Here is a 25414-nt window from a genome sequence, read left to right on the forward strand (position 1 = left end):
ATTTCTCAAAAAGTACTGCTCCGATAATTTTGAAATTTGGTATACAGGTTTCTATAGATCAACTAAGTAATATGTTGAATTTTTGATGAAATCTGTAATTTTGTATTTTTGGGGCAATTTTTGCCATTTTTGGTCAAAAAATGTGTATTTCCAAAACAACTCATCTAATAGCTTTGAAATTTGATATTCAGGTTCCTACAGATGAACTTAATGATATTAATTGAAATTAGGATGAAATCTGCAATTTTGTATTTTTAGGGCAATTTTTTCCATTTTTGGTAAAAAAATATGTATCTCCAAAAGTACTCATATGATAGCTTTGAAATTTGGTATACAGGTTCCTACACTAGGCTTCAGATCACCTTAATGATATTTATTGAAATTATGATGAAATCTGCAATTTTGTAATTTTTGGGCAATTTTGCCATTTTTGGTCAAAAAATGTGTTGCTCAAAAAGTACTGGTCTGATAGCTTTGAAATTTGGTATACAGGTTTCTACAGATGAGCTAAGTAATATATTTTGAATTTCTGATGAAATCTGTAATTTTGTTTTTTTGGGGCAATTTTTGTGGTTTCTGGTCAAAAAATGGTTATTTCCAAAACTACTTATCTGATAGCTTTAAAATTTGGTAAACAGGTTTCTATAGATGAACTAAATGATATTTATTGAAATAATGATGAAATCTGCAATTTTTAATTTTTGGGGCAATTTTCCCCATTTTTTGGTTAATAAATGTGTTTCTCAAAAAGTACTGGTCTAACAGCTGTGAAATTTGGTATACAGGTTTCTATAGATGAACAAACTTTGATCTTTTGAAATTTGGATGAAATCTACAATTTTTATTTTTGGGGGCAATTGTTGCCATTTTTGGTCAGAAAATTTTATTCTCAAAGAACTACTCATCAGATAGCTTTTGCATTAAGCTATCAAAGATTTCCACCTTCTTCATCAACATGTGTCAAAAATAGTTATTCTCTACATAAACACAGCGGAGCCGCTAGGTCGCTTGTTGTTGAATGTGAAAGTATCCAGTGTATTTGGAATGGTTTCATTTTGTTACTGGGGTGCTTCGACTGAAGCCCCACAGAAACTATCCGCTATACAAATTTTGCTGGATGACACCTCTTTCTCGGATCTTCTGAATCACCTGTTATTGATAGTAAAGAAAACAATTTTTGACTGTAAAATAAAGAAGATGATCCCTTCTTTAAGATTAGTTAACTTAAATATTAGAACTTCAAAGCAGACTGAACTTTATATTACAAAAAGAAATGAGAGATACAGAAAGTTTTTAGACAAATGGTCGAATTTTGAAGTATGACTTCTCTGTCAGAAGTAGAAGTCTTGTGTATGTGTATGTATTTTCTTTCTTTCTTTCTTTTTTCAACTAAGTCTTCTGTAGTAAAAAGGGAAGAACTCGAAAAAAAATAAAATGTTAAAAAAGGTCATACACTGGCATCTCTCTCTCTCTCTCTCTCTCTCTCTCTCTCTCTGTCTCTCTCTATCTCTCTCTCTCTCTCTCTCTCTCTCTCTCTCTCTCTCTCTCTCTCTCTCTCTCTCTCTGCTGAATTGGTAGCTTAAACTACTGCAAGGTTCGCTAATTTGGCAATGTGAGGCAGACAAATCACTGTCGGTGAGAATTTTTTATTTCTCACCGATGCACTCCTAGGTGAGAATAAAGTATGATAACAAAATCTCACCGGTGAGACTGAAACTTCTCACCAAGCACGGTGAGCATGTACCATACTCATCTCACTGGTGAGAATCAACCAGACTCGCCGTTCATCGGTGAGAATCAACCAGACTCACAATTTACTGGTGAGAATCAAGCAGACTCGCTGTTCACTGGTGAGAATCAGCCAGACTCGCTGTTCACCAGTGAACGGCGAGTCTGATTGATTCTCACCAGTAAATGGTGAGTCTGGTTGATTCTCACCGATGAACGGTGAGTCTTGTTAATTCTCACCAGTGAACAGCGAGTCTGCTTGATTCTCACCAGTAAATGATGAGTATGATACATTCTCACCGTGAAAATAACCATTCTCACCGTGCTTGGTGAGAATTTCGAGTCTCACCGGTGAGAATGTTATCATACTTTATTCTCACCGAGGAGTGCATTTCTCACTGCTCACTGGTGAGAATTAAAAATTCTCACTGACAGCGGTGAGAATAACAAGAGATTTTTACCAATTGCGAGAAAGCGTCACTTTCTCGCTCCAGTCTCTCAATTTTTTCCTATGGTGAATGTACAACAGTGCAGTATGTTCGCCACACCCAAGCCCGGCAGCCTTGGCCACTTGGTTATGCTAGCCGACATGTACAGTAATATCATGTACCGTGATTCGTTACTGAATAATTAAGTCATATAGACATTCAATATATTAAATATGATTATTAGCCGAGCGCCCATGCCGTTGCCAATGGACAATAGCTTCTATTGTCTGTGCTGTGCCAGAGTCTCCAGTCCACGCCGACTTGTCAACTCTTTGGCTCATCGTTTAGTCCATTATCTATTGTCAATTATTCATGAGCTTCACTAGCTATTTGTGAAGCGATTGCAGGCGTGTGTGGGCGTGAATGGTCTTGCCTCGTGCTGTCTAGGCGTGACGGGGACTGACTCAGCGAGCCGAGTTGTTTGAATTTGAAAAGGCCCCTTGATTAATTGATCTAGAGACTGAATGTCGTGAGACGATGCTTGTGTTTGCTATTTCTGTATCATCCATAAATTATTGAGAGTTAATATAGAGTGAAGGCCATCGAAATTTTAGGAATAAATTTAATTTTGCATCTCACAATATATTGTAATGTAGATGATTGGAAAATTGTCGCCCCTTTGCTAACTTCTTTGAAGAAACTGAATTTTTTGAACAACATGACAACGACGCCATATCACCAACTTCAGAATTACCAAAAGCTGTGTTAATCACATGTTCCAAATTTCTCTCTCTCTCTCTCTCTCTCTCTCTCTCTCTCTCTCTCTCTCTCTCTCTCTCTCTCTCTCTCTCTCTCTCTCTCTCTCTCTCTCTTCTGTGTAATTTGAGGAAAAAGAACTGTAAAAATATAATATTGAGACAGTGTACATATACAACATACAGAAAAGAGCACTGAGAGTTTTTCTTAATGTTGATCCAGACCTCAACCGATTCACTCTTTAAAGCAGTCAATGTGTTTCGATTAAACAACGCATCTCGTGTTTCACATATGTTCATAGCCTACAAACATCGTCTTCTAAATACTGTGCCAATGTGCGTCTCTGAGAAAACTGTACCATGAAATGATGTTCATATTTACCAGACACGCTCTGCCTCTTGTCGTACATTGCTTCTCCCTCAATTCCGTACTGAGATAGGGCAGAGAACGTTTACTATGCGTTGATTTCCTGAAATTCGCTACCAAGTGTGTAGCAACAATGTTGAATTTTTAAAAGCTTTCCTAAAATATTTATTAGGGATAATATAGAGAAATAACACTTTTGGTTTCTTAGACTCTTCTATGTTTTCTATTTTTTTAACATTTATATGCTTTTAAATTTTATTGATATTTTACCACTTATTGGCTTTAATTCTGTGTGTATATAATTATGACCCCCGTGGAAGATTGCACCCTTATGGGTAATTCTAACGAGATTTAAGCATATAAATTGATATTCCTTTGATGTGAAATAAATAAATATATCACATAGAGAATAAAGTACCTCTAAAAGCTTTTTCAAAAGGCAAATTGTACCAAAACTGACAGAAATCACCTGTATTTCTCAACCAAATCTCTAAAGAACAGGGCAACACCTTCGATAAAAAGTGCTTATTACACCATAAATATTTAAAAATATAGATGACAAAACTGTTTACTAAAGGTCGCCGTCATCACTGTAAAACTCGTACATCTATGATACCAACATACGAAATATCGATACAACCTGACAAATAATTTTCGATTGTTTGACAACAGGAATTCTATGGACAAAAATCAGAATGTTTAGATACCCAGAAGAATATAAGTGACTGATTCTGCTGCTTGTTTTGCAGTACATACATCCATTCATACATAAATACATACATACATACATACATACATACATACATACATACATACATACATACATACATACATACATACATACATACATACATACATACATACATACATACATACATACATACATACATACATACATACATACATACATACACACACACACACACACATACATACATACATACATACATACATACATACATACATACATACATACATACATACATACGATTAATTTTCCCTACACATTCTTTGTTCCTCTTTCTTTTCAATCACTATGATTACTCTTCCAATCCCTCGTCCGACCTAATCATCGATGTTATTATGTGATAATTTGTTGCCGCAATGCATGACTGTAATCTAGGAGGCTGGTATTAGCCCACACACATGTTAGATAGACACAGTCGGTCAATTGTATTGTACTTGTCAGGTTGACACAGAACCATGATGGCTATTTAATTATTGTCGAATAAGAGGACAGTGTGACAAATTTAGCTACAATATGAGGAATGTTAAATCGTGTACTAACTTTATAAAAGTTAGAATGCTCTACTTAATCATTCTCTTTGGAAGTTCCACACAAGGCAAGTAACACATTTCTTATTTTATAGGTTGTTTTGGGGTAAACTCGCCAGTTTTCAATATTGTATGTATGTGGAAATCTTCATATTTATGCTATGGAAATGAGTCTCATGTTCCGGCTTTATTATGCTGTAAAGGCTACTGATATAATTATTAGAATACTGTAATGACGTGTGTTTCTAATGTGATATTAGTATTACTGTTACCACTTTTGATTAGAAGGAATTGAGTCATCTCTGTTGCAATGCACATGCATATGTAAGCGCCACGTTTTCTCTTCTTATTGATGATGAAATAATTGTAAGATAAGCTGAAATGGTGACAACGAACGTTTGTCATCGTAGGATAACGTGGAACAATAATTCGGACTTTTTGCTGATTCCTACAGATTGCCCAGAAGGAGATGGCGTTCATAATGGATCATGTTACAGTTTTCGGACAAAGTCTGTGACATTCGATGAAGCTAAGAACATTTGCAATGAAAGCGGATACTGGCTCGCGACCATAAACTCAAATGAGGAGTACAACTTCGTAAAACAATATGTAAATAATCCCTATACTTGGATAGGTGCGTACAGGAATAGCTTGGACGACGAGTGGAAATGGACAAATGGAGAACCATGGTTCGGCGATGTGATATGGACAAACGTGGGTACAACACACAAGTGTGGTATAATATGCAGTAATCACAGGAGTCTACACGACTGGGATTGTCATGGTAAGGAACCGTTTTTGTGTGAGAAAGGTAAGCACGGAGTGACGCAAAATGTAAACTTTCAATGAGCTGATTGTGATAAGAAACGTAATTTTCCAAATATTTATAAAAGACTTTATAATATTTGCGACAAATAAAATACTAGGCATTTTTGTTCTTGGCAATGACATTCAAGGCTTCTTATTCATTCGGCATGTTGTAGGGGCTACTGTTCTGTTCGACAATACAGGCTGTAGAAAATGCAATATCATATTGCCTATGTCATACGGATAACTATCGAAAAAATTCACATTATCACAGTGCTCAGTCATCAATTAAAAGGGACAATAGCTGTAACTTTTCAGTTTTTCACTAATTTTGTTTCGTATCTCAATTGATGGTTATTGTTGTAGGCCAAAAGCATGACCATAGACCAACTATTTAATAATAATATAGAAAAAAAGAGTGAAACACCATCAAAAATACGGTTACCGCTCTTTACAACACCAGACAACATCATCATACATTTCATACGTATGAAACACCTTTCGAGAGCTGTCGTATAATGAGTTCGTGATGACAATGTTTCTCATCGGGAGGATATAAAGATTACTTAGATCTCGTGATTGAGTCAATTGTCATCCTACATGCTCGACAATGTTGAATTGTAAAATTCATTGCGTTTAGCTCACTATTTTGGATCATCCGCATGATTCGGCATGCATTTTCTGCCATGCAATATTTATTTTACCAGAGAGATCAGTGACTGTTTTTAAACAATACTTCAACATACTGTGACAGACGAACATGTTTTCAGGCAAAACAATGTGGTAGTCAAAATGGCTTACATTTTTACTAGTGGTTGTCGTAATCTTAAGATTATTTAAGGTAACAAGGCGACAGCCTAAAGATACATTAACAAATGTGCCAAAGAAGCACATGGTATGAGATACGATATGATATGGTATGATATGATATGATATTTATGAAATAAAGCACACCCAGCGACGGTATACCATGAGATTTTGACCAGTTCACGACATATATGCACAAGCTATAGCGAGTGCATATATGAAGTGAACTGGTCAAAATCGAGCGGTATACCGTCGCTGGTTGTGATTTACTGCCATTATACCATAACAGTATATTGAAATTCTGGCGTGGAACGTCAAAAACGGATTTTTGCTCAAGCTGAGAGCTCGCGCGTATGCCAGCCGTGGTATATCGCCGATATACCACGGTTCTTTTTGTGTCTCGACCCATCAGACGGCTGTATTTGCGCAATCAATATACTAGTATGATATAATATATGATATGACATGAATTTATATTTTAGAAAAAAGAGCGATGCTATGCTATGTCAAGAGGGCGAGAGAAATAGAATACCTATGCATGAGCTTTCGTGCACGTGGTTGTTTCGTTTCATTTGAAAGAGATCAAATGAAAATTTCCTAAGATACTTGTAATAGAAGCTATGCTTCATCTTCATTAGATCACACACCTGTGACGGTAACTAAATGTCGACGGTAGTCGGTGACATTTGTCTGTGGATCAAAACCACTGCCAAACAGATTGATACATGGGGAGGGTGCCCATATGTGGGGAAGAATGAACTTACCATTTTTGAAACACCTGACATTACTTCTCGGTTATCTTTACTGGAGTCAATATATATTTTTCTTCCACGGATTTGACTTTGTTGTATGTACCGGTACTTGTTTGCTGTCTATCTGCGCTGTGCTGTGCTCTCTTTGTTTGTTATATCGAGTTTGTCGCTATGTAACTATGATGTAGATTATGGCTTTGTACTGTTGTTCTCATTCAGTCGAACTCGACGCCGGATACTGTCAAGTTACGCCAAAAGAAGGTATGTCATTAGTTGGACATGATTTTGAAGATGTTAGAATTTTCAGGTGAAGTACCACAAAGCAAAAATTGATTGAGCTATCAGTATCATCTTCCATTCGTCTAAATTCATTCAGTGTAACTTATTTATGTAAAACTATGCAAAGACAACCTACAACGTGACCTTACTCATCCTATGATATTATGCAAATTACTTACTTCTATTGATATTTTCCAATCGCCTTTACTTCCAATGTTAAGAATTAATGTTTGCGCATTGCATCACTGATTTTGAGTAGAGCCGAATTATTTCGTGTCTTTCTCATTTCTCTGAAGTTTGCCATCCAACATCAGTAATCGGGTACATTTATCTTTAAGGGATGTTGTTAACAATACTTGTGAAATTTTCACATATGTCAACTTAACTACATTTCCGTAAATTAATCAAAGTTGTTGAGACTTTCTATAACAAGGCAATCACGTACAATATATTACCTTGGGATATTTATATGAGAGTAATAATATGGAAAGCAACAACAAGCAGACATCAATGATTATATCTCTCTTCAATTGAGATTCATTTTTATGAAAGGGTTTTATTTCTGTAAAACTGTTATCTTTAGGCTGCCGTTTTGTCTCAACAAACTCTATAAAAGCTGCAAAATTGAATTGGTCCTCGCTGTTTTATTACTTTGAGGCATTATAAATGATAAATGACGCCAGGGCATATTTGAAATGAACCTGACTAACTTCAGCGAAAAGCAATCGAAAAAATTCAGTTTTGGTGAGCATGTTGCAGTAACAAAAGTGAGATTGGTACTAGTACTTGAGTATAACATATTGACAGGCCTCCATATTAACTTGAAACTATTAATATTGGGCACATGTTATGACAATATTGAATCAGATACTGCATAAATTTACGCGTGACATTTGCACAACATCGCAAATTATTCAAAAACATTTGAATATGCAAAAAATGGTGTAATATATAACACATTTGTTCATTATTTTAAACAATAGTATAAATCCAGTTATCCCAAAGTCGTTCCAATCTTCCTATAATTTCAAATTACAGGAACATCGCTGATTGATAAATACAAGGTGAACTGTTACCAATGGGAACCGTGGGGTCGGAGCTCATCCTGCACAAACAAAGATACTTATGAATTATTTTATGAATTGAGAGCAATTGATACAAATTCATCAGACTTGATCTATAAACACAAGAAGAGCTCGTTCCCGTTGCTATGGTTACCAAGTGGCGACAAGGAAAGTGCCCACAATTTAGATCTCGTAGTTGACGTCAGTGATAAGTGTGGTCAAATTGGAAGATTTGCTTTGAATGCAACAGTAAGTATGACGATTCATCTAATTAGCTTCCGTAGCATGGCAACTAATAGTTTATATCAAGTCAAGTGTTCTTAATAAGGGTTCTGCGTGATGGCAGAGGAAAGTGACGCGTATAAGCGCGAGGCACAAGTCTTAGGCTTAAAGTTGTTTTGTATTTACACGATATAAGGCTCGTCACAGGTAAACAAATATACAAACACGATTCTAGAAACAAATTCTCTTTTCATCGAGTCCAGCACGTGGAAAGAAATAATACCCGTTTCACACTTGAGAATGGAGTATCTGGTACTGACACACACATGACGGCGAAAGTCGGCAACTAAAAGCTAATAATTCAATGGGAGTGAACATAAGTCACTTGTGAACTGAATGAAGTATTTGCTTTGTTCTCACTGTCTATCTCGCTGATTATAACACAAGCATATGACAAAATATTTGTCTACTTTTTGACTGCATCATTGCTTGCGATAATTGTAATCTTTTACAATGTTTATTATTCTTTACCTGTTAGGTATATAGCGCAGACACATCGCATGCTGATTTGGAATGGACAAAGAGCCTGGTGGAGGATATATTGAATTTAAATGACACTGCAGAGGCAATGGGGGCCTTAAGTATTGTCACACAAACAGTTGGAAGTACGCCTGAGGTAGGTTACACAATGTCGTGTTTCCGTTCTGTCCGAAAATCCAACTACATTTTTGTATATCAGTCCCCGTGATTATCACAAGGGGTTGAAGGCTGGTCTGGTCTTATTATTACAAATAGAGTTATATGCAGCTAATAAATAAACGGCAACAGAATAACTGCCGCAAAATATAGGTGACAGACTGTTTGAAACTCACTTTTACGTAAATTGAGATCCATGAGGGGAAAATATCGTGATAAGTTTATTATTTCCTGAAATCTATACCTATAATTGTTTCATGTTGTAACTTTGCACACTGAATACCAATATGTTTTTGTTTTCACATGCTTAAGCTAGCAGTATATTAGTCCATCAATACGCATTACTCTATTTTGTTGCTCTCTTCAATATGGTCATAATTTTTTATGCGTTCTGCATATCTAATCACAACTTACCTTCCAATTAACCACATTTTGTCCTAGAAATACTCTAGCCCTCTTTATTCTATGAATGCAGATTTATGTTAACAAATTCTTTTTGGAGAGCAACAGATCTTGGACAAGACAAATTAATGACACGGAATAAATTCCACGATTAACAACGTATCAGTTTCCATTTCATCTTTACTGCTAGTTGAATAGATAAATCTGGCTGCTTATGGTGGCTTAGGAAACAGCAAACGGAGGCGCCAAAATTACAACTGTTTTGACAACAGTTCAAGAGCATTCATCTTTGGAAAATCTTCTGATTAATTTACGAAATCTCACATTGTATCAGCTTCTACAGCTTGAGTGTTTTCTTGTACTATTTACTTTTGTTGATACAAATAAGCAATTTAGTACTACAATTGATTTTACTTCTAAAAAATTACTGAATAAATGCTTGTGGAGTTTTGTTGTCACGTATATTTTCCTTAATTTCGTACTGCTTCAAATTGTTCTCCCCTTAGAGGCGAAATGCTTTAGTGCAAAATAAAAGTCATAGGGCCTGTGGATGGAAGTTTTAAATATTTTCTCTAACAGTATTATTTTTTCCCATCATGTAACAATTTCCAGCACATCCATTCATTTATATGGATGTTTGTATTTACGTCTGTACTTATCTATCCATCCACCCATTCATCCACCAATTATTCTACGCAACCCTCCGCCGTCTGTTCGTCATCCAATCCATCAATACATCCTTCCATCCATCCACGTAATCACGCTCGCACGCATGCAAGCATGCATGAATACATACATATACATATATACCTTACGCTGGACGCAGTAGGATGGCATTGGTCGAAGACATTGTCATTAACTTAAAATGGAGTTGCACGTAACCAACACTTTCTTCAAAGGGATATTTCTCATCAAAGATTTCAAGGAAACCCCTTCGTATAGTATACTTTCGAAAAGCTGAGAATCTTAAGTTTCGTACCGTAGCAATAGTTTACTCGAAGGATGAAGGGGTGTATATTTGGAGTTGAAAACCTCGGTTTTGATATTTATGATAAATATAAATTTTAGTCAAAAACTTGATGCAATTTTCCAAAACTTGATATTTCACTTTAAACAAGAGTACATGTAGTACAAATCTACTGTTTTATTTTGCATTATCTATTCTTTATTCTAAAATGGCAGAGGTTAAAAGACTTATACTCAAAAAACGTGATTATAATCATGATAAGTAAAATTAAAATGTCCCTAATTCCAAATATGAGAACTTTATTATTAAACAAAATAGTCGTTTTGTTAAATAGTATTTAAAAAACATAATGTAAAAATGTCAGAAAATTTTACCCTTCCAAAGTGGCGTAACATCTTTGAAAATTTTGAAATTGTGAGAAAAGAGAAGCCAGGAAATCTGGTATTTTGCATAAATTTACATACGTTTACACTTCTTTCTCACCAAACTTATGACCTTTGACAAGCTAATAGGTTAACCCAACGAAGATTTTAATCTTGGGATGACAATTACATAAAATTGCACGAATATTTGCAAAAAAGTGATTTTGAGAAAATTAAGCTGTGTTACGTGCAGCTCCATATTATGTCATTGATATCATTGTGTATATTTGACAAGCCTCAAACATACTGCGATTCGTTGCAGGCAAAAGCTGCCCTGGTTAATGCTCTTTCAAAACTGTACTCGAATGAAGAAGATCAGAGTTTAGACATTTTGGAACTGGCATCGCAAATATTGAGAGATATCACATCACGTGATGCATCTGTTGAATTGACACTGGATACAAAGGTAATAACTTCCAACATGCACAAGTACAATAATTTGAAGTAAAATGATTTGTGCAGAATTGTGCTACACTCATTTAAATGAAAATTTCATGGTGCAATATTTTATGATTTGGTTTACAAAACAGAGGTTCAACTGCCGTATTTGATTTTAAGTATTATGTTGGCGTAACATGTTTAATAGCTGACATTTCTTTCGAGATTTTTCTCAGGGTATTTTACCTCACGTCCACTCTTGCGTTGTTAGTGTTATTATAGAGGTTCACCTATACGTACAACCTTATTCAAATTGTATTCAAGCTATGATAAATGCTAATGTTGGCTTAGAGGGTCGGCGGAGATGTTTTTAATGATATTATTTGATAAAATTCACGTTGATACATTTTGAGTTGTCATATCATCAAACTTTTAAAACAACTTATTCATTTGCTTTAGTATTCATTACAGAGAATTTCGATTAAGGCATGGTAATTTTGTAGAAAATATAGGTAGGTTTTGCTAATGATATTTATAATTGCAATGATGGACGCTAGAATGAAAATAATTTCATTCTTTGCGAGATATTGCTGCAGTGCGAAATTGTTTTTATGTCGCTTACTAACATTTTCCGAAAAGGGGTTAAATAAAAAATACTATTATTTATTGTGAATATCTAAAATTTCTACAGGGTACAGTTGCATCTATGGTAGGCGATACAGTAAAGTCGCTTTCGTTGACAAGAAGAAACATGACAGACATCTTTCTACGTTCTACTCAAAACGTAATCTCGAGTAAGTGATTTTCAATGTTTCGTGATACAACAAATATGGGCTGAGCTTGACAATATTTAGAAGATTGTAAAGTAAAATCATAGGTTACTCCAACTGTATTTGGGCCGAGACTGTTAGGGGCCTTAAAAGCATTTATTCTCTAGAAGAAATGCACCTGTTTAAGGAGAATATTCAGCACGTACTGTCACACTTTCGCACATAACCTACTAGTAATATTACTTAGTCTGAGGTATTTAAGTGTAATTAGAATGTATATCGTCCCAAGATCACAATTAAGTTACCCCAATTCAAGTAGGTGGTCATCATTGGCCCAGCGGAACCACTTTAATTTTTGGCTCTCAGGTCTGCAAACCCAAGTTTGCAACCCAACCTTTTGCCCAGAAGCAGACTGGCGGAGACCAATCGCCCGGTAGCGAGAGGAAACATCAAAACTGCCAGAGTTTACGAATTATCATGTGGAGCTGTGTTTTCATGAAGCCTTTCAATCTCGATGAAAAATTGTCATCGCTGATAATGCTAAGACATAATAGCTAACTCCTTGAAACGTTGAACTGCGATAATTTTATGCCGTGAATTTTTTCTCCTCAAGTGGTATTATTGGAACAAGTACAATTAATTGCTTTGATCCACTATCATTAATAATTTCATCAACTGATGATGTCGTTTTCATTCATGTCAGATATTTTTATCGCATCTTCAAGTATCTTCGGTTCATTGATCGCTGGGAAGTCACGACATGAAGAATCAGACAAACATAAAGTGAGTATTAAAAATTCATCTATTAATAAGCCTAGAGTTAGCCCTTTGTTTAGTTTACGATTCGATGAAAAATGCGATACAGAAATAGCTGGAAAACTAATTGTGTCGTGTATAACGTTATCGCTCTCAAAGTATACAACGTCCTGACGCAGCAGGCAAATCAGTGAATCGTATCAAACCACTCAGGAATGTAATTTCTGTTAACTTTTCTTCACTTAGCAGAACAAAACTACAGACCTGAACTCTCTCACTGCATGAAGGTAACACAAAATGAGTCTCTTCACACATTTTGCTGATCGTGAAATTAATAATTTGCATTACTTTGCAGGAAAAGACAATCCTTGCAACTTTATGGAAAGCTGCTGATGTTGCTCTTGACATTGCCCTACAGACAGAAGATTCTGAAGAGGAAGGTTCTTTTACTTTGGTGACAGAATTCATTGAAGCGACTGTGGAAAAGCGAAAGTCTTCTTCCCTTCAAAATAAACAACTAACTTCGAAGTTTGGTGGATTTACTCTGCCAGGATGTGAACAGGAATATGGAACTCGAATCCTGTTTGTCAAGGTGATTATGCCTCACATAGTCTGAGTCAAGGAAGAAGCTCGTCAAAATATCGTGTCAATTTCTGACATAGACCATATCTAATTTCCTCTTCATTAATCTTTTCACGCTTCATGTTCTTCCATGCGTTATAAAATCACACAATTTACCCTTACGTTTCAGTTTCTTTCTTCGATGGTAAATACACACCTGTTTGAGTCCCCAGATGTACTACAAGGTTCACCAGTCGTTTCCTTGGAGATCAATGACGAAGACGGCGTACCTAGTCCATTAGATGGCATCTACACAATCAATATCGCCAAAACCGATGTCATGGCAGCGCGTAATAACATGACTGCAAGAGCAAGTAAACTTAACATCTCAGAAACAGCACCTCTTGAATTCTCCTTTAATATCATACATCCTGGTAGTATGGTATCGATTACACTCGAGTCTACCGATTCATTAACTCTGTACGGAGTGTATATCCTAGAAGGTTCGATGGCTAACGAAACCCTGCATGATTGTGGATGGACAATTCCTGGCAAGCCGGCTCAAACTATGACGTGTAATGCTACGAATATCGGGAGATATTACGTCATGGTTAAACTTGGTACGTTGCTTCATGAAGAAGTACATTACAGTTTACTAACAAAATGTGTGCATGGCATACCTAACGCAGTTACAAGCACGATGTGGCCTCTGGCAACATCATTGAAAGACGCTCAAGGCCCTAGCCTTCCACTGCAATAGAAATATCCACAATGATCAGGCTTTACTGTACATTTATATTTAAGTTTGATGTTGTCAGCATATTAAGCATGCACCTTTGCATTTTAGCTTATTGTTTTGTTGTTAGCATCTTCACGATCTTAAAAACAGAGTACAACTAATCAGATATTCTTCAAATTAACAAATTCGCGCTCATTCTTGTGTTTATAGAGCGTCATGGAACTCATTCCGACGTCCATGGAATTTTGATTTATGTTTCCGTCAACATTTGCCGCTTCTGGGATGACACCAAAGGAGAGTGGCAAACTGAGGGATGTTGGGTAAAAATTTCATTTCTGTTATCATTCCAAGGCGCCGTTTGCATATATGCTTCTTAATTATTATTGTTTACAAAAATAAAGAAGATGATGTTTCTGCATTGTGTGCTGGTAAATTGTCGAAGGAAAATGCCATCATACACTTCCAAAACTCATAGTAACAGTCGCCGGCCACCGTCTCACATGCATTTGAAAATTCACTCACAAAAAGAACCACTGAGAGTGGCAAAATGATGACAGCACAGTCAAACCAACATAGCAAAGATACTTCAGGCATGGTGAAGATGATAACTGAACTGTTCATTACGTCACGCTCTCTCCCAGGTAGAGGGATGGTGATCCTACAGATACTAATGTTACATTTTGTTCTGTGGGTAACATACTCATTCTTGTATCGGTACACAGAAGGTTTCCAAGTGAACATGAAAAAACTGACTCGTCTAGATCGACGCACGCAAGGATGACCAACAAACCCTTTCCTTTTTGACGTTACGTTTCTAATTCCAGGACATTTCTGTGAATTTGGAAAGAGCGTGGTCAATTAAATGCATAATAATGTATAATTGCCGCATTGGTTGAGATGAGCAATAACATCAATGTCAATATTTGTCAAAGTCTTTGTCAATAGGGAGTCTCCTGTCACAATCAATAAAGACAACAGTTTGAAAATGATTACTTTGCTATACAAATAAATGTAGTTCAGCAATCCTTTGAGCGATTATTTTCAATTATCCAGAAGAATTTGTGTTATATTTGTTGAATTTTATCTTTGCTTTGGGTGGAGATGCTACAAATTGGTAGAATGCCTGGTAGCTAAAAGTTGTATCATCACATAATTCACTGATTAAATGTATAATTAATTAGTAATGAGGCAGTATAAACAAAATATCCATCAGGAGTTTCTTTAATAATCCGGCGTTTACTTAGGCAGAGATCTTCCTCTGTCGGTCAGTGTGCATATGTCTACATGACAACCACACTATCTTTCTGATTCTCCACTGACCTTTATTTTAGTTTCTCTGTTTGCTTGCCTAACTTATACATATTCTCAAAGTCTTTCCAATTGAGGGTTTGTTGCTTGCTTTAGGGAGTCTTTGCTACTGTCCGTGCTCAAAATAAAAATCTACCTGTCAGCCTTATCTCTGGTTTTTCTCTTACTTGCAGCCCGACAAATCAGACAATGTAGCAGTTCTGACCTGCAAATGTAATCATTTGCCATCAGTCAAGCCTACCAATTAAACAAGACTTGACGAAGACGCGAACACACTTAGACGAACAACCTTCGTGGAACGCTTCTCAACAAAATTGTTGTCGTTTCGTGTGGTATAGTCAGATATCGAAAGACTGGCATCTGAGCATATAACAAGGCAATCTCTTTCATAGATTGACAGAGGGCGCTATGTCCAGACAACTGAAGTTCTCGAAGAGTCGAATGCCTTTCAGAGTTATCCGAAATCACCTATTAAGTTTTCGGGATAATGCTAGTGTTTATTATCCATATTATTGTATACTTCTACTTAATTATCAATATATGAATATTTATTGAGTCGCATCGGAATATGCATTTTTCATCAGGTTTTTCATATTTTTCGGGTGAATTTGCATTAGTGAAATAGAGTTGTTATAGAAAGAAAGGATAGGTTTGAAAAAAGGAAAGAAACTCTGTAGATACAAAAGGAAGATATTTTGATGTATAATATAATAAGCACATGTTCTGTAGGCCTCTCCCTCCTTATACCTGTCCACAAAAATGAATTTGTAGATGTCGGTAAGCTTTTAAGAGTGAGTTTTATTTTCTTGATGTCCACACAGCTTCTTTTGAATTGAGAAAGTTTCGTTTAAAAATGTACAATATTCATGTTTTTTGTGAATTGATGTATGATTGTACTATTAGTTGGGTATTTTGACAACGATCGGAGAGAAGTTAGGAGATATGATGTAAGCGAGCTTCATAGTTTGTTAAAATTCAATCCATCAATTTTTTGTAAGTAACAATTTAAAGACATCGTTTATGACGTATGGATTGTGTTGCCGCTTCAAGGAAACTGCACTTCCCGGGTTTTTTTGCCTTATTTCTTTTACAGAGTTTGCTAATCCTACTTTTTATTGACATCATTGAAATAATATGGTTGTAATTATTATCAACATTACTATTACTATTATTATTGTTGTTATAATTGTTGTTGTAGCCGTTGTTGTTGACGTCGTCGTCGTCGTTGTTACTGTTAATAACGTTATTGCTGTTATGTAGGTTGTATAAGGATGAAAGTGTCCATGAGATGCTTATATAAAATTGTGTTAACAATATAAAAATCATTGTAACCTTAATACACACAGTTTTACATTATTTGCACTAATTGTTTTATTTCGTCACGAACAGTAATTTAGAATATTCCCACCATTTTGCGACGTTAGAAAAACTACTTTTGCACCATTTCATCGTTATTATTATTGTTTTTGTTCTTGCTGTTGTTGTTGTCGTATTGTTTTTCCTCTTCGTGTTGTTTTTCTTATAAGATTGTCCGAGGATTAAAGTAAATTTCGTCACAGGAACTAATCAATGACATTTTATGCTTACGTTTGTCAATTTAATAAACTACTTTTGCACTATCTTAATCGTCATATTGATGTAAGAATTGTAAGAATGGTGTGTCTTTCAGGAATTTGAGAGAATTTAATTCGTACGTCTTCACTGTGAAGGAGATCTGAGTCATTGTAAGATCAGTAGCCTTTCTTCCTCAGCATTGCCAACGTTTATACAGAAGTTCTACCTTCTAACCTCTTTGTTCCACAATATCCATCAAGATTTTTTGTTTGTCACTTGTGTGCTGCAGAGAAAGTATCTTTACTTTTTGATTTCCGACTTGTGTGTATTTGGTGATGGCTTTACAGTAACTAGCGTTCTTGCCTAGACTTGGTTCAAGTCTGTGATTTGTGAATTTTGAGTGGAGTGAACGCAATGATTTGTATTCTGCTTTCATGTGAAACGCGCGCGTGAGTGGACTCGATGAGTCAGGTGAACGCTATACAGGGGAGTTTCACCAGGTGAATCCGACAGAAACTAACTCACTATACTGCGCAGACTCAAAAGTAACGCATTCAATCGTTGGGAAAACCTGGCCTGGGTTACCAAATTCCGAATAGGTTTGTACAAAATAGGAGAGACACAAGAGAAACTATTATAAATGATTTTATTTTTTAAATTCACCGACTTGAACCAAGTCTTCGTTCTTGCCCGTATATTGCCATTAAACACGCGCGGCTGGGTATCTTGTATACTGAGATGAAATCAAAGGCTTATGTTAATGAAGGCAAAAGCGTGCGTTGTTGTAAAAGAAGCAAACCATTGATGAGATATGTATGCCCTCGCCGACATAATATCTATACTTTTTTATACCCATACGCAAACAAGTCACATGGAGAGTAGGAGAGTAGACCTTATTATATTAGTCGATTTCTACTGGCGCAAACTTAATTCTGAACTTGTTCAAGTATGATGATGCTATGTATCTGGGAACTGTAGGTGAACTATCTGCCAGACAGTCAGGATGGATGACTACCCATGAGTATGGCGCAGTATCAGATCTGTAGACATGTGCATATGCAAGAACATGTTTACGCAATATTGTAACTTTCTTTACACATTTCCTGAAGATTCGGTCACAGAATTGAATGGAAAATTATATTCAAATTTTACGTTTTCAACCGTAATTAAAGATAATGGTTGACTAAGCAGTTTTTCCCTTACATAGTTTAAAATCCATTTGAAGAGGACTGTTTAAACCCGTTTGTTCCCTTACATATGTAACAAGATGAAATTATCCATGCTCTGGCCGATGGTGGCGTTCTAACCGGTCAGTGACTTACGAACCCTGGATGACCTTTTTGGTGATCTTTACCATATGTATATTACTGAACTAATTATGCAGAAACTAAAGAGGCAAATATAGGCCCTAATAAAAGAGGATGTTCTGGACTTATTTCATTATTGGAACATCAGTGGATCACAACTATGTTTGGAATCAAGTCAAGTATACTGAACAGTCAAATGGTTTCAAGTGGTTGGAGAGAACTTTGAAGTTTCCTTGGTATTCAAATGAATTAATTATTGGCGGATGTATTTGATTAATTAGCTGTGATTGGGTGGTGCGAGTATAAAAGGAGAGTCTACTATTCTATGAAAGGAAGAAGCGCCTCGGACCTGAAGAAGATAGCAGCATGTTTAGTGTGCGTCCTGTGTAACCAGCTGGTCTATTGTCTTGTCGTGAGTGGAACTTTCCAAGGCATGGGTTCAAGTGGACACGTATCAACAGGTGTCTTCAGGCAGCTACTGTGACCAAACCAGGGTGTGAGTGAAGCCCTACAATGGCAGCGTGCGTCTACCTCCAAGTGGAATTATGTTCGTGTGTGGTTATTGACCCGACAGAACAGTATTTTATGAAGTAATATGCTGCAACACTGGTATCAATAATATGGTGTAAAACTGTATTTAGAGCCTACTGAGTTTACTGTGAGTTGCAACTTGACTGCCATGAATTGGCCGACCCTTGTATTCTAATGTCCTACACTTTGAATGGTGAATACAGACAGTGTTATTGCTGTATATGAGTGGCAGTGGCGAGCAGTAAATGGTAATTGCAGACTTCAGTATTGCTGTGTATTCATGGTGATGGTGTACGGACTTGAGTATGGCTATGGTGTATTAAGTGGTAATGGTAAAAGTGTGAATATTATTGGTATTATCCGATGTCAGTATTGCTGTTTGAGCGGTAGTGTGGACGTGGTAATGGTAGACGTCAGTGTTGATAATTATCAATGGTAACTGTAGAAGTGAATATGGTCTACCGTTTATTGCTGAATCATCATAGTATCCTGTATGAAGAGGCGGCCTTTGGACTGTTCTGTGCTGTATTAATGTCGTCGTGAACATTTTCCTATAGTTATGAATATTTTCTTATGCCTGTAATATTTTTTTGTGTGCAATTCACGTGATACAGTATTTTTCGAGATATTCAATTGCCACATTTGATAACGCAATACATTCACATGAATTCATCATATTGATTTGACCTTCAATCGAGAATATATGCAGTTTCTGTGATTTCGTTACTCCTTGTATGCTGAATAAGTAACCGGAATATTGAGAAACTCCTTCTTAATGTAGAATTCTGTATATTTCTTGGTATTGCATCAAATCTGAATTTCTACTGTTGCCAATTTTGTGCATATTGAAATCAGACCACGTGTAATTGAAAAGTTCATTATATTGATTTGACTTTCAATTGAGAATATATGCAGTTTCTGGGATTTAGTTACTCATTGTATGCTGAATAAGTAACCGGAATATTGAGAAACTCCTTCTTAATATAGAATTCTGTATATTTCTTGGTATTGCATCAAATTTGAATTTCTATTGTTGCCAAGTTTGTGCATATTGAAATCAAACCACGTGTAATTGAAAAGTTCATTATATTGATTTGACTTTCAATTGAGAATATATGCAGTTTCTGGGATTTAGTTACTCATTGTATGCTGAATAAGTAACCGGAATATTGAGAAACTCCTTAATATAGAATTCTGTATATTTCTTGGTATTGCATCAAATTTGAAATTACACTGTTGCAAAATATTTGCGCATAGTTAAATCATACCACGTGTAATTGAAAAGTGCATTTGAATTAATTTATATGGTTGGATATATTTATTTGCCACACTTCCAGCTATGTCGTGAAATTTTGTGAATGAACTTAATTATTGAATGTTTTCGAGGGATTATTTGTATTTTTTTGTAAGGTTTATTGTGAATTATATGTAGATGCGCATCAAAATCTGAAATTCGTTTGTTGTATATATTGTTCATGTACATTGTCTACTTCACACTATACTTTATAGATGCCAACGCCAAACCCCAGACCCAAAATAAATTATTCTATGCAACTAATTCTATTTCGTAAAGTCGGGTAATAGAAAATCGGTTACACATAGTTTAAAATCCATTTGAAGAGGACTGTTTAGATATGAACGACTGCAAGAAATGACGATTGTGCATTTTTATCGTCTCCCTCTTTGAAGATGAGTTTTGCCAGTGTTGTATAAACTTATGAACTGAATAGTTCAAAAACAATATTCCCAATATTAACAATATCAAGAGTGTGTTTCGTTGAAGCTATTAAAACTGACAAAGATGAGCCAGTCTACGGTAGAGAAAGCGTTGGGTAAGGAATTTTAGGACCCCGGACTAAAATAGGACAGTTGCCCCGCTTTTCCTATTACTCTTTGGTGTTAGAAGAAAATACAACATGCGTATAAATTGGCAAAGTAACAATATTTCCTTACAAGTGCAGGGGTACTTTTGGCATCACCTTATTCATAAATAGGAAGGTAAAATTCCTTTTTTTGTTTATTTTTGTATGAGTAAATGCATGCATTCACGTAAGCACGTACTTAAGTACGATGTATAAATCCATGCGTGTCTGTTGGTAGGCATCGGTAGGTAGATAGGTATCTAGGTTGGCACCCAGGTAGGTAGGTAGGTAGATAGGTAGGTAGGTACCCAGGTAGGTACCCAGGTAGGTACCCAGGTAGGTAGGTAGCTAGGTAGCTAAGTAGCTAGGTAGGTACCTAAGTAGGTACCTTGATAGGTAGGTTTGGGTGCATTACTGTGTTCCTCCAGCTACCCTTCACCATACATATTCATACCATACACATACATATTCAGATAGATAAACATGCATGAAAATGTAGAATCAAGGGAGAACAAAACCAAACATACGTAAATTTAACATGTGAAAAGAATTTCGTTAAGCAAGTACCGTTTCACATCCACTCAATGTATTGCAAACACGAAAATACCTCAAGGTAGAGTGGTTTACACTCGTCCACAGCGGCTTTAGGGAAAGTCATGAACAACTTGTATATCTGTCTCCGAAGATATGGTGGCGCCGCCTTCGTCGATGGAAAACTTATCCTTGTGAGGGCGTGATATGGCGATGATTATACTCAAACTGCTGACCGACACTGAAAGTTCGTTGATGTCCTGGTTTATTTATTGTTGAAAAAATAATCAAGTCTGTGGTGAATTCAAATTGTGTCGCTGTTACATCAGATATCTATTCACTGATATCTATTCACATTTGTTTGGTATGCAAGAGTATCATCACCCCCTTTTTCTGTCAAACTCGATCATACGCTTTCAAATTCAAAAATTCATACATTTATGACACATTTGAAAATGTTAAGATGTAGTGTTTATGGAATAAGGGCAGATGAAAACGAAAACAGATTGGCATCCATGAAGTCATAATTATTATAAGTCAACACACATTTTCAGGAACGACGAAAGTACTGATAAAAATTTATGAATGTAAAGAAGCATTGTTTATGGAAAACGCGCAGATGAAAATGAACACAGTCTGTATATAATAATTGTGTGTTTCAACATGCTGTAGAGAGACAGTAGTAAACTGTATTGTGATACATCGAATAGAAATATTGAAAAAAAGAAACATATCAACAGAAGCAGCTTCTGCCGTGTACTTAGAAGGCCTACTTGTCGTTTTTATCATGAAAATTAAATTGGAATACATACATTTATAGATTTTTTCGACATTAAAGTCATAAAATGAAAAAAGTGGTTCCAGAGTTTGCTTATTTCAAACATTAGAACATTGAAAGTGTACTTCCGTTGTCCACATAATTTCGTACAGACAGTGTCACCTTGTCGTCAAAATTAAATCGGAAGTAGAGATAAAGTGATTTTCCTGTTCGGTTTACATTTCGATGACTATAGCTGCTTAAATGTTAAATTAAAGGAAGTACTTGTAAACTTTAGATTGCTCGTGGCTGACCTTGAAGGGACCTGTACTTTAAATTTTTCGCTCATTACTTAGTTCAATAGTGTAAAATGATGATTTTGAATAAAGTATGGCAGTCATCATCGACGTGAATTTTCACAGGACTGTCAAATTATGCAGGGGTTGCTACGTTGTCCTCGTTTGAAAGTTCCAACATTGTATATCCATTCAAATTGCAAAAGAAGTTGCAGGTAGCTCTTGGCCTGGGGAACAGTCGTAAGTGATCACATGATTTCAGGAAAATTTAGGCGAGCACTTCGAACCATGAACGACAATGTGTTTCTGGTTGAGTTAATGCATGACTTTAAATGTCCATGTATGTTTCACAGCACAGAGGCGATAGGTCAACCAAATATGAACTGAAAATGCTCACGTGTTTCATTACATATTGCATTTATGTGCAAATTTGAACATTTGCTACATGTTTGCAACTTAATTGAAAGTGTTATGATCAACATAATGAAGAATATTCACTACAGATCAATTCTAAAGGTCATTAAGTATTAAAAATAGGTACTTAGCTGAAATAAAAATAATTAATTTCTTTGAGTACTGTCATAGTATCACCACTTAATATAGCATGTGCAATTGCTTTTTGTCAAGTCCTTCAAGCTATATATACCAAACTGTAAAAACTTATGAGATATGCAAATTGTAAATTAGCTGACATGAAAATGCGAAATCGAAGGAACTTTCAATCTTGTTATAACCTGGTATAATCATCAATGTACATAGCATGTTTTACCAACTGTGATCAAGTAAATTCCAGAACATATCACTAATTAGGAAATATGCAAATTAGAAATTGGCTGAAATAAAACTGTTAAATGACTTTCAATAATGTTGTATCATAGTATCTTTAACGTACATAGCAAGTTTCGTCAACTTTGGTCTAGTCAATACAGATAAATATCCTTAATTAAGAAAGTTCATCAAATATGCAAATTAGGATTTTGCTGAAGTAAAAATGTTAAATCACTTTAAATAGTGTTGAATCAAAGAATCTTTAATGCACATAGCAAGTTTCATGAACTTTGCTGCCGATCGAAATCTGTGGTTATATTCCAATTCTAACGCGACTGGAAGACAATTTTTTAGGAAATTCGAGCGTTGGTGGCGGGGAATCAGTGACCGTTGGCGCTTTGAACCGACCGTCAATCAAACGCTTGTATAAACTCTGTTTGTAGGACTAGCAAAATGTGCCAAAAGGCTGAGATCAGTTTGTGTAATTAATGCTATAGAAATCGAACATCGTACTGGCCAAGTGTTGACTGGGAGGAAAACTCCACTTATGCGAGAACCTGGGATTAAAAATTGCGGCTTTAATGACCTTCAATAATGTTATATCATAGTATCTTCAATGCACGTAGCAAGTTTCATGAACTTTGGTCGCGTCAATTCAGATATATATCTGTAATTAGGAAAGTTCATTAAATATGCAAATAAGGAGTTGGCTGAAGTAAAAACAAATAATGACCTGCAATAATGTTATATCATAGAATCTTCAATGTACATAGCAAGTTTCATCAATTTTAGTCAAGTTAATTCAGTTATATATCGCTAATTAGGAAAGTTTATTAAATATGCAAATTAGGAATTGGCTGAAGAAAAAATGCTTTATGACTTTCAATATTGTTAATATCATAGCATCTTTAATATACATACCAAGTTTCGACAATTTTAATCCAGCCAATTCAGATGTATATCCCTAATTAGGAAAGTTCATTAAATATGCAAATTAGCACTTATCTTTTATGTCAACCCTTAATATCTTTCACGGCTGATACATCTTGGTGTGATCACATCTATAGCAAATCTCATCAGACTGTTCAGTCATTCTCAATGTATATCCGTTTTTTCTAAAATCATTATTTATACAAATGAGCAAAGAGTAAGCAAGCAACACCCGCCGAAAATTAATCAGTTCTTGCCATTTGCAAACTAAATCTATGCACCAGATTTGATTCTGATCTGATGAGCCGTTTTTGAGATATCGAGCACACAGACAGACAGACACACAGACAGACACACAGACAGACAGACATCGCTGCGACATATGCTCACGTGTGTGAACATGTGAGCAAGAAAGGACGAACAGGGATTTTGTTGTCATTTATTTATTTATTTATTTATTTATTTATTTATTTATTCGGAAATCCTACGGGATCAAGTCCCATTTACAGGTTCCTCAAAAGCTCAAAAGAAAACGGTTAAAAAAAACACTGAACAAGACAGCACCAAACAAAAAGTATTTACAAAACTAAAATCAAGTGTAGGACACACACAGACAAAAAACAAAGCAAACAACTCAACAAGAACAGCCATTAAAAAATAACATGTCTAATGTCAGACTTAAATGAGTCTCAATATTATGATTATTACGAAACAATTCATTAAAATTACTCATACATCTGTTAAGAGGAGAATATTTAAAAACATTGATACGGCTACGAGGTGGTCTGAATGTGGGACAGGTGCGCAAAAGTTTGCCAGGTGCATTAAAGCATAGCTTTGATAAAACATCTGGTAAATTATAAAATCCAGTTGCACACTTGTGTAAAAACATCATATCAAGATAACAGCGACGTTTCTCCAAAGTTGGTAAGTTGAACAAGGTACAGAGAGCTTCATACTGGTCAGCATGATATGAAATAAGTGTTTTGAAACACAAATATTTCCATATCTGATTTTTGCCAAGGGTTCCAGACAACAGAACCATACTCGAGACAGCTCCTTACAAGAGAAGTATAAAGTTTGAACCTGAGTAAAATTTTGAGAGTTTCGTTTTATAAAACCCAGCATTCTAAAAGATTTATTTACAGTAAAAGAAATATGATCTGAAAAACTTAAGTTTGAGGTTAAAATAACTCCCAAATCTTTAACTTTTTGCTGCCTATTAAGAATGATATCTAAAATACAATAGTCAAAATGAATTAAAGTCCTCTTGTTGGTAAAAGAGATCACAGAACACTTTTTGACATTTAAATCGAGTTTCCAAGATCGACACCAGAAGGCTACTCTATCAACATCTTCTTGAAGTTTTAAACAATCTGAAATAGTTTTAATAGG

General features: G+C 35.6%; 1 protein-coding gene across 1 annotated transcript; it reads left to right on the plus strand.

Annotated features, from left to right (window-relative positions):
• Positions 1–4437: 4437 nt before the first annotated feature.
• Positions 4438–16939, plus strand: LOC139143157 (uncharacterized). The gene is made up of 12 exons (XM_070713293.1): positions 4438–4621; positions 5008–5364; positions 7139–7180; positions 8237–8511; positions 9023–9160; positions 11234–11377; positions 12041–12143; positions 12823–12902; positions 13231–13467; positions 13627–14056; positions 14386–14495; positions 15657–16939. Exons 1-12 carry the CDS (start codon positions 4540–4542, stop codon positions 15729–15731), a joined length of 2073 nt encoding a protein of 690 aa, XP_070569394.1. The 5' UTR covers positions 4438–4539; the 3' UTR covers positions 15732–16939.
• The last annotated feature ends 8475 nt before the right edge of the window (positions 16940–25414 follow it).

This window comes from Ptychodera flava, chromosome 11 (genome assembly GCF_041260155.1).
Source record: "Ptychodera flava strain L36383 chromosome 11, AS_Pfla_20210202, whole genome shotgun sequence".
Lineage (NCBI taxonomy): Eukaryota > Metazoa > Hemichordata > Enteropneusta > Ptychoderidae > Ptychodera > Ptychodera flava.

Coding starts and splice junctions, on each gene's coding strand:
- LOC139143157 (XM_070713293.1), top strand. CDS start 4,540: ATGAGGAATGTTAAATCGTGTACTAACTTTATAAAAGTTAGAATGCTC. Junction 11,378..12,040: donor AATTGACACTGGATACAAAG/GTAATAACTTCC, acceptor AAATTTCTACAG/GGTACAGTTGCATCTATGGT. Junction 13,468..13,626: donor CTCGAATCCTGTTTGTCAAG/GTGATTATGCCT, acceptor CTTACGTTTCAG/TTTCTTTCTTCGATGGTAAA.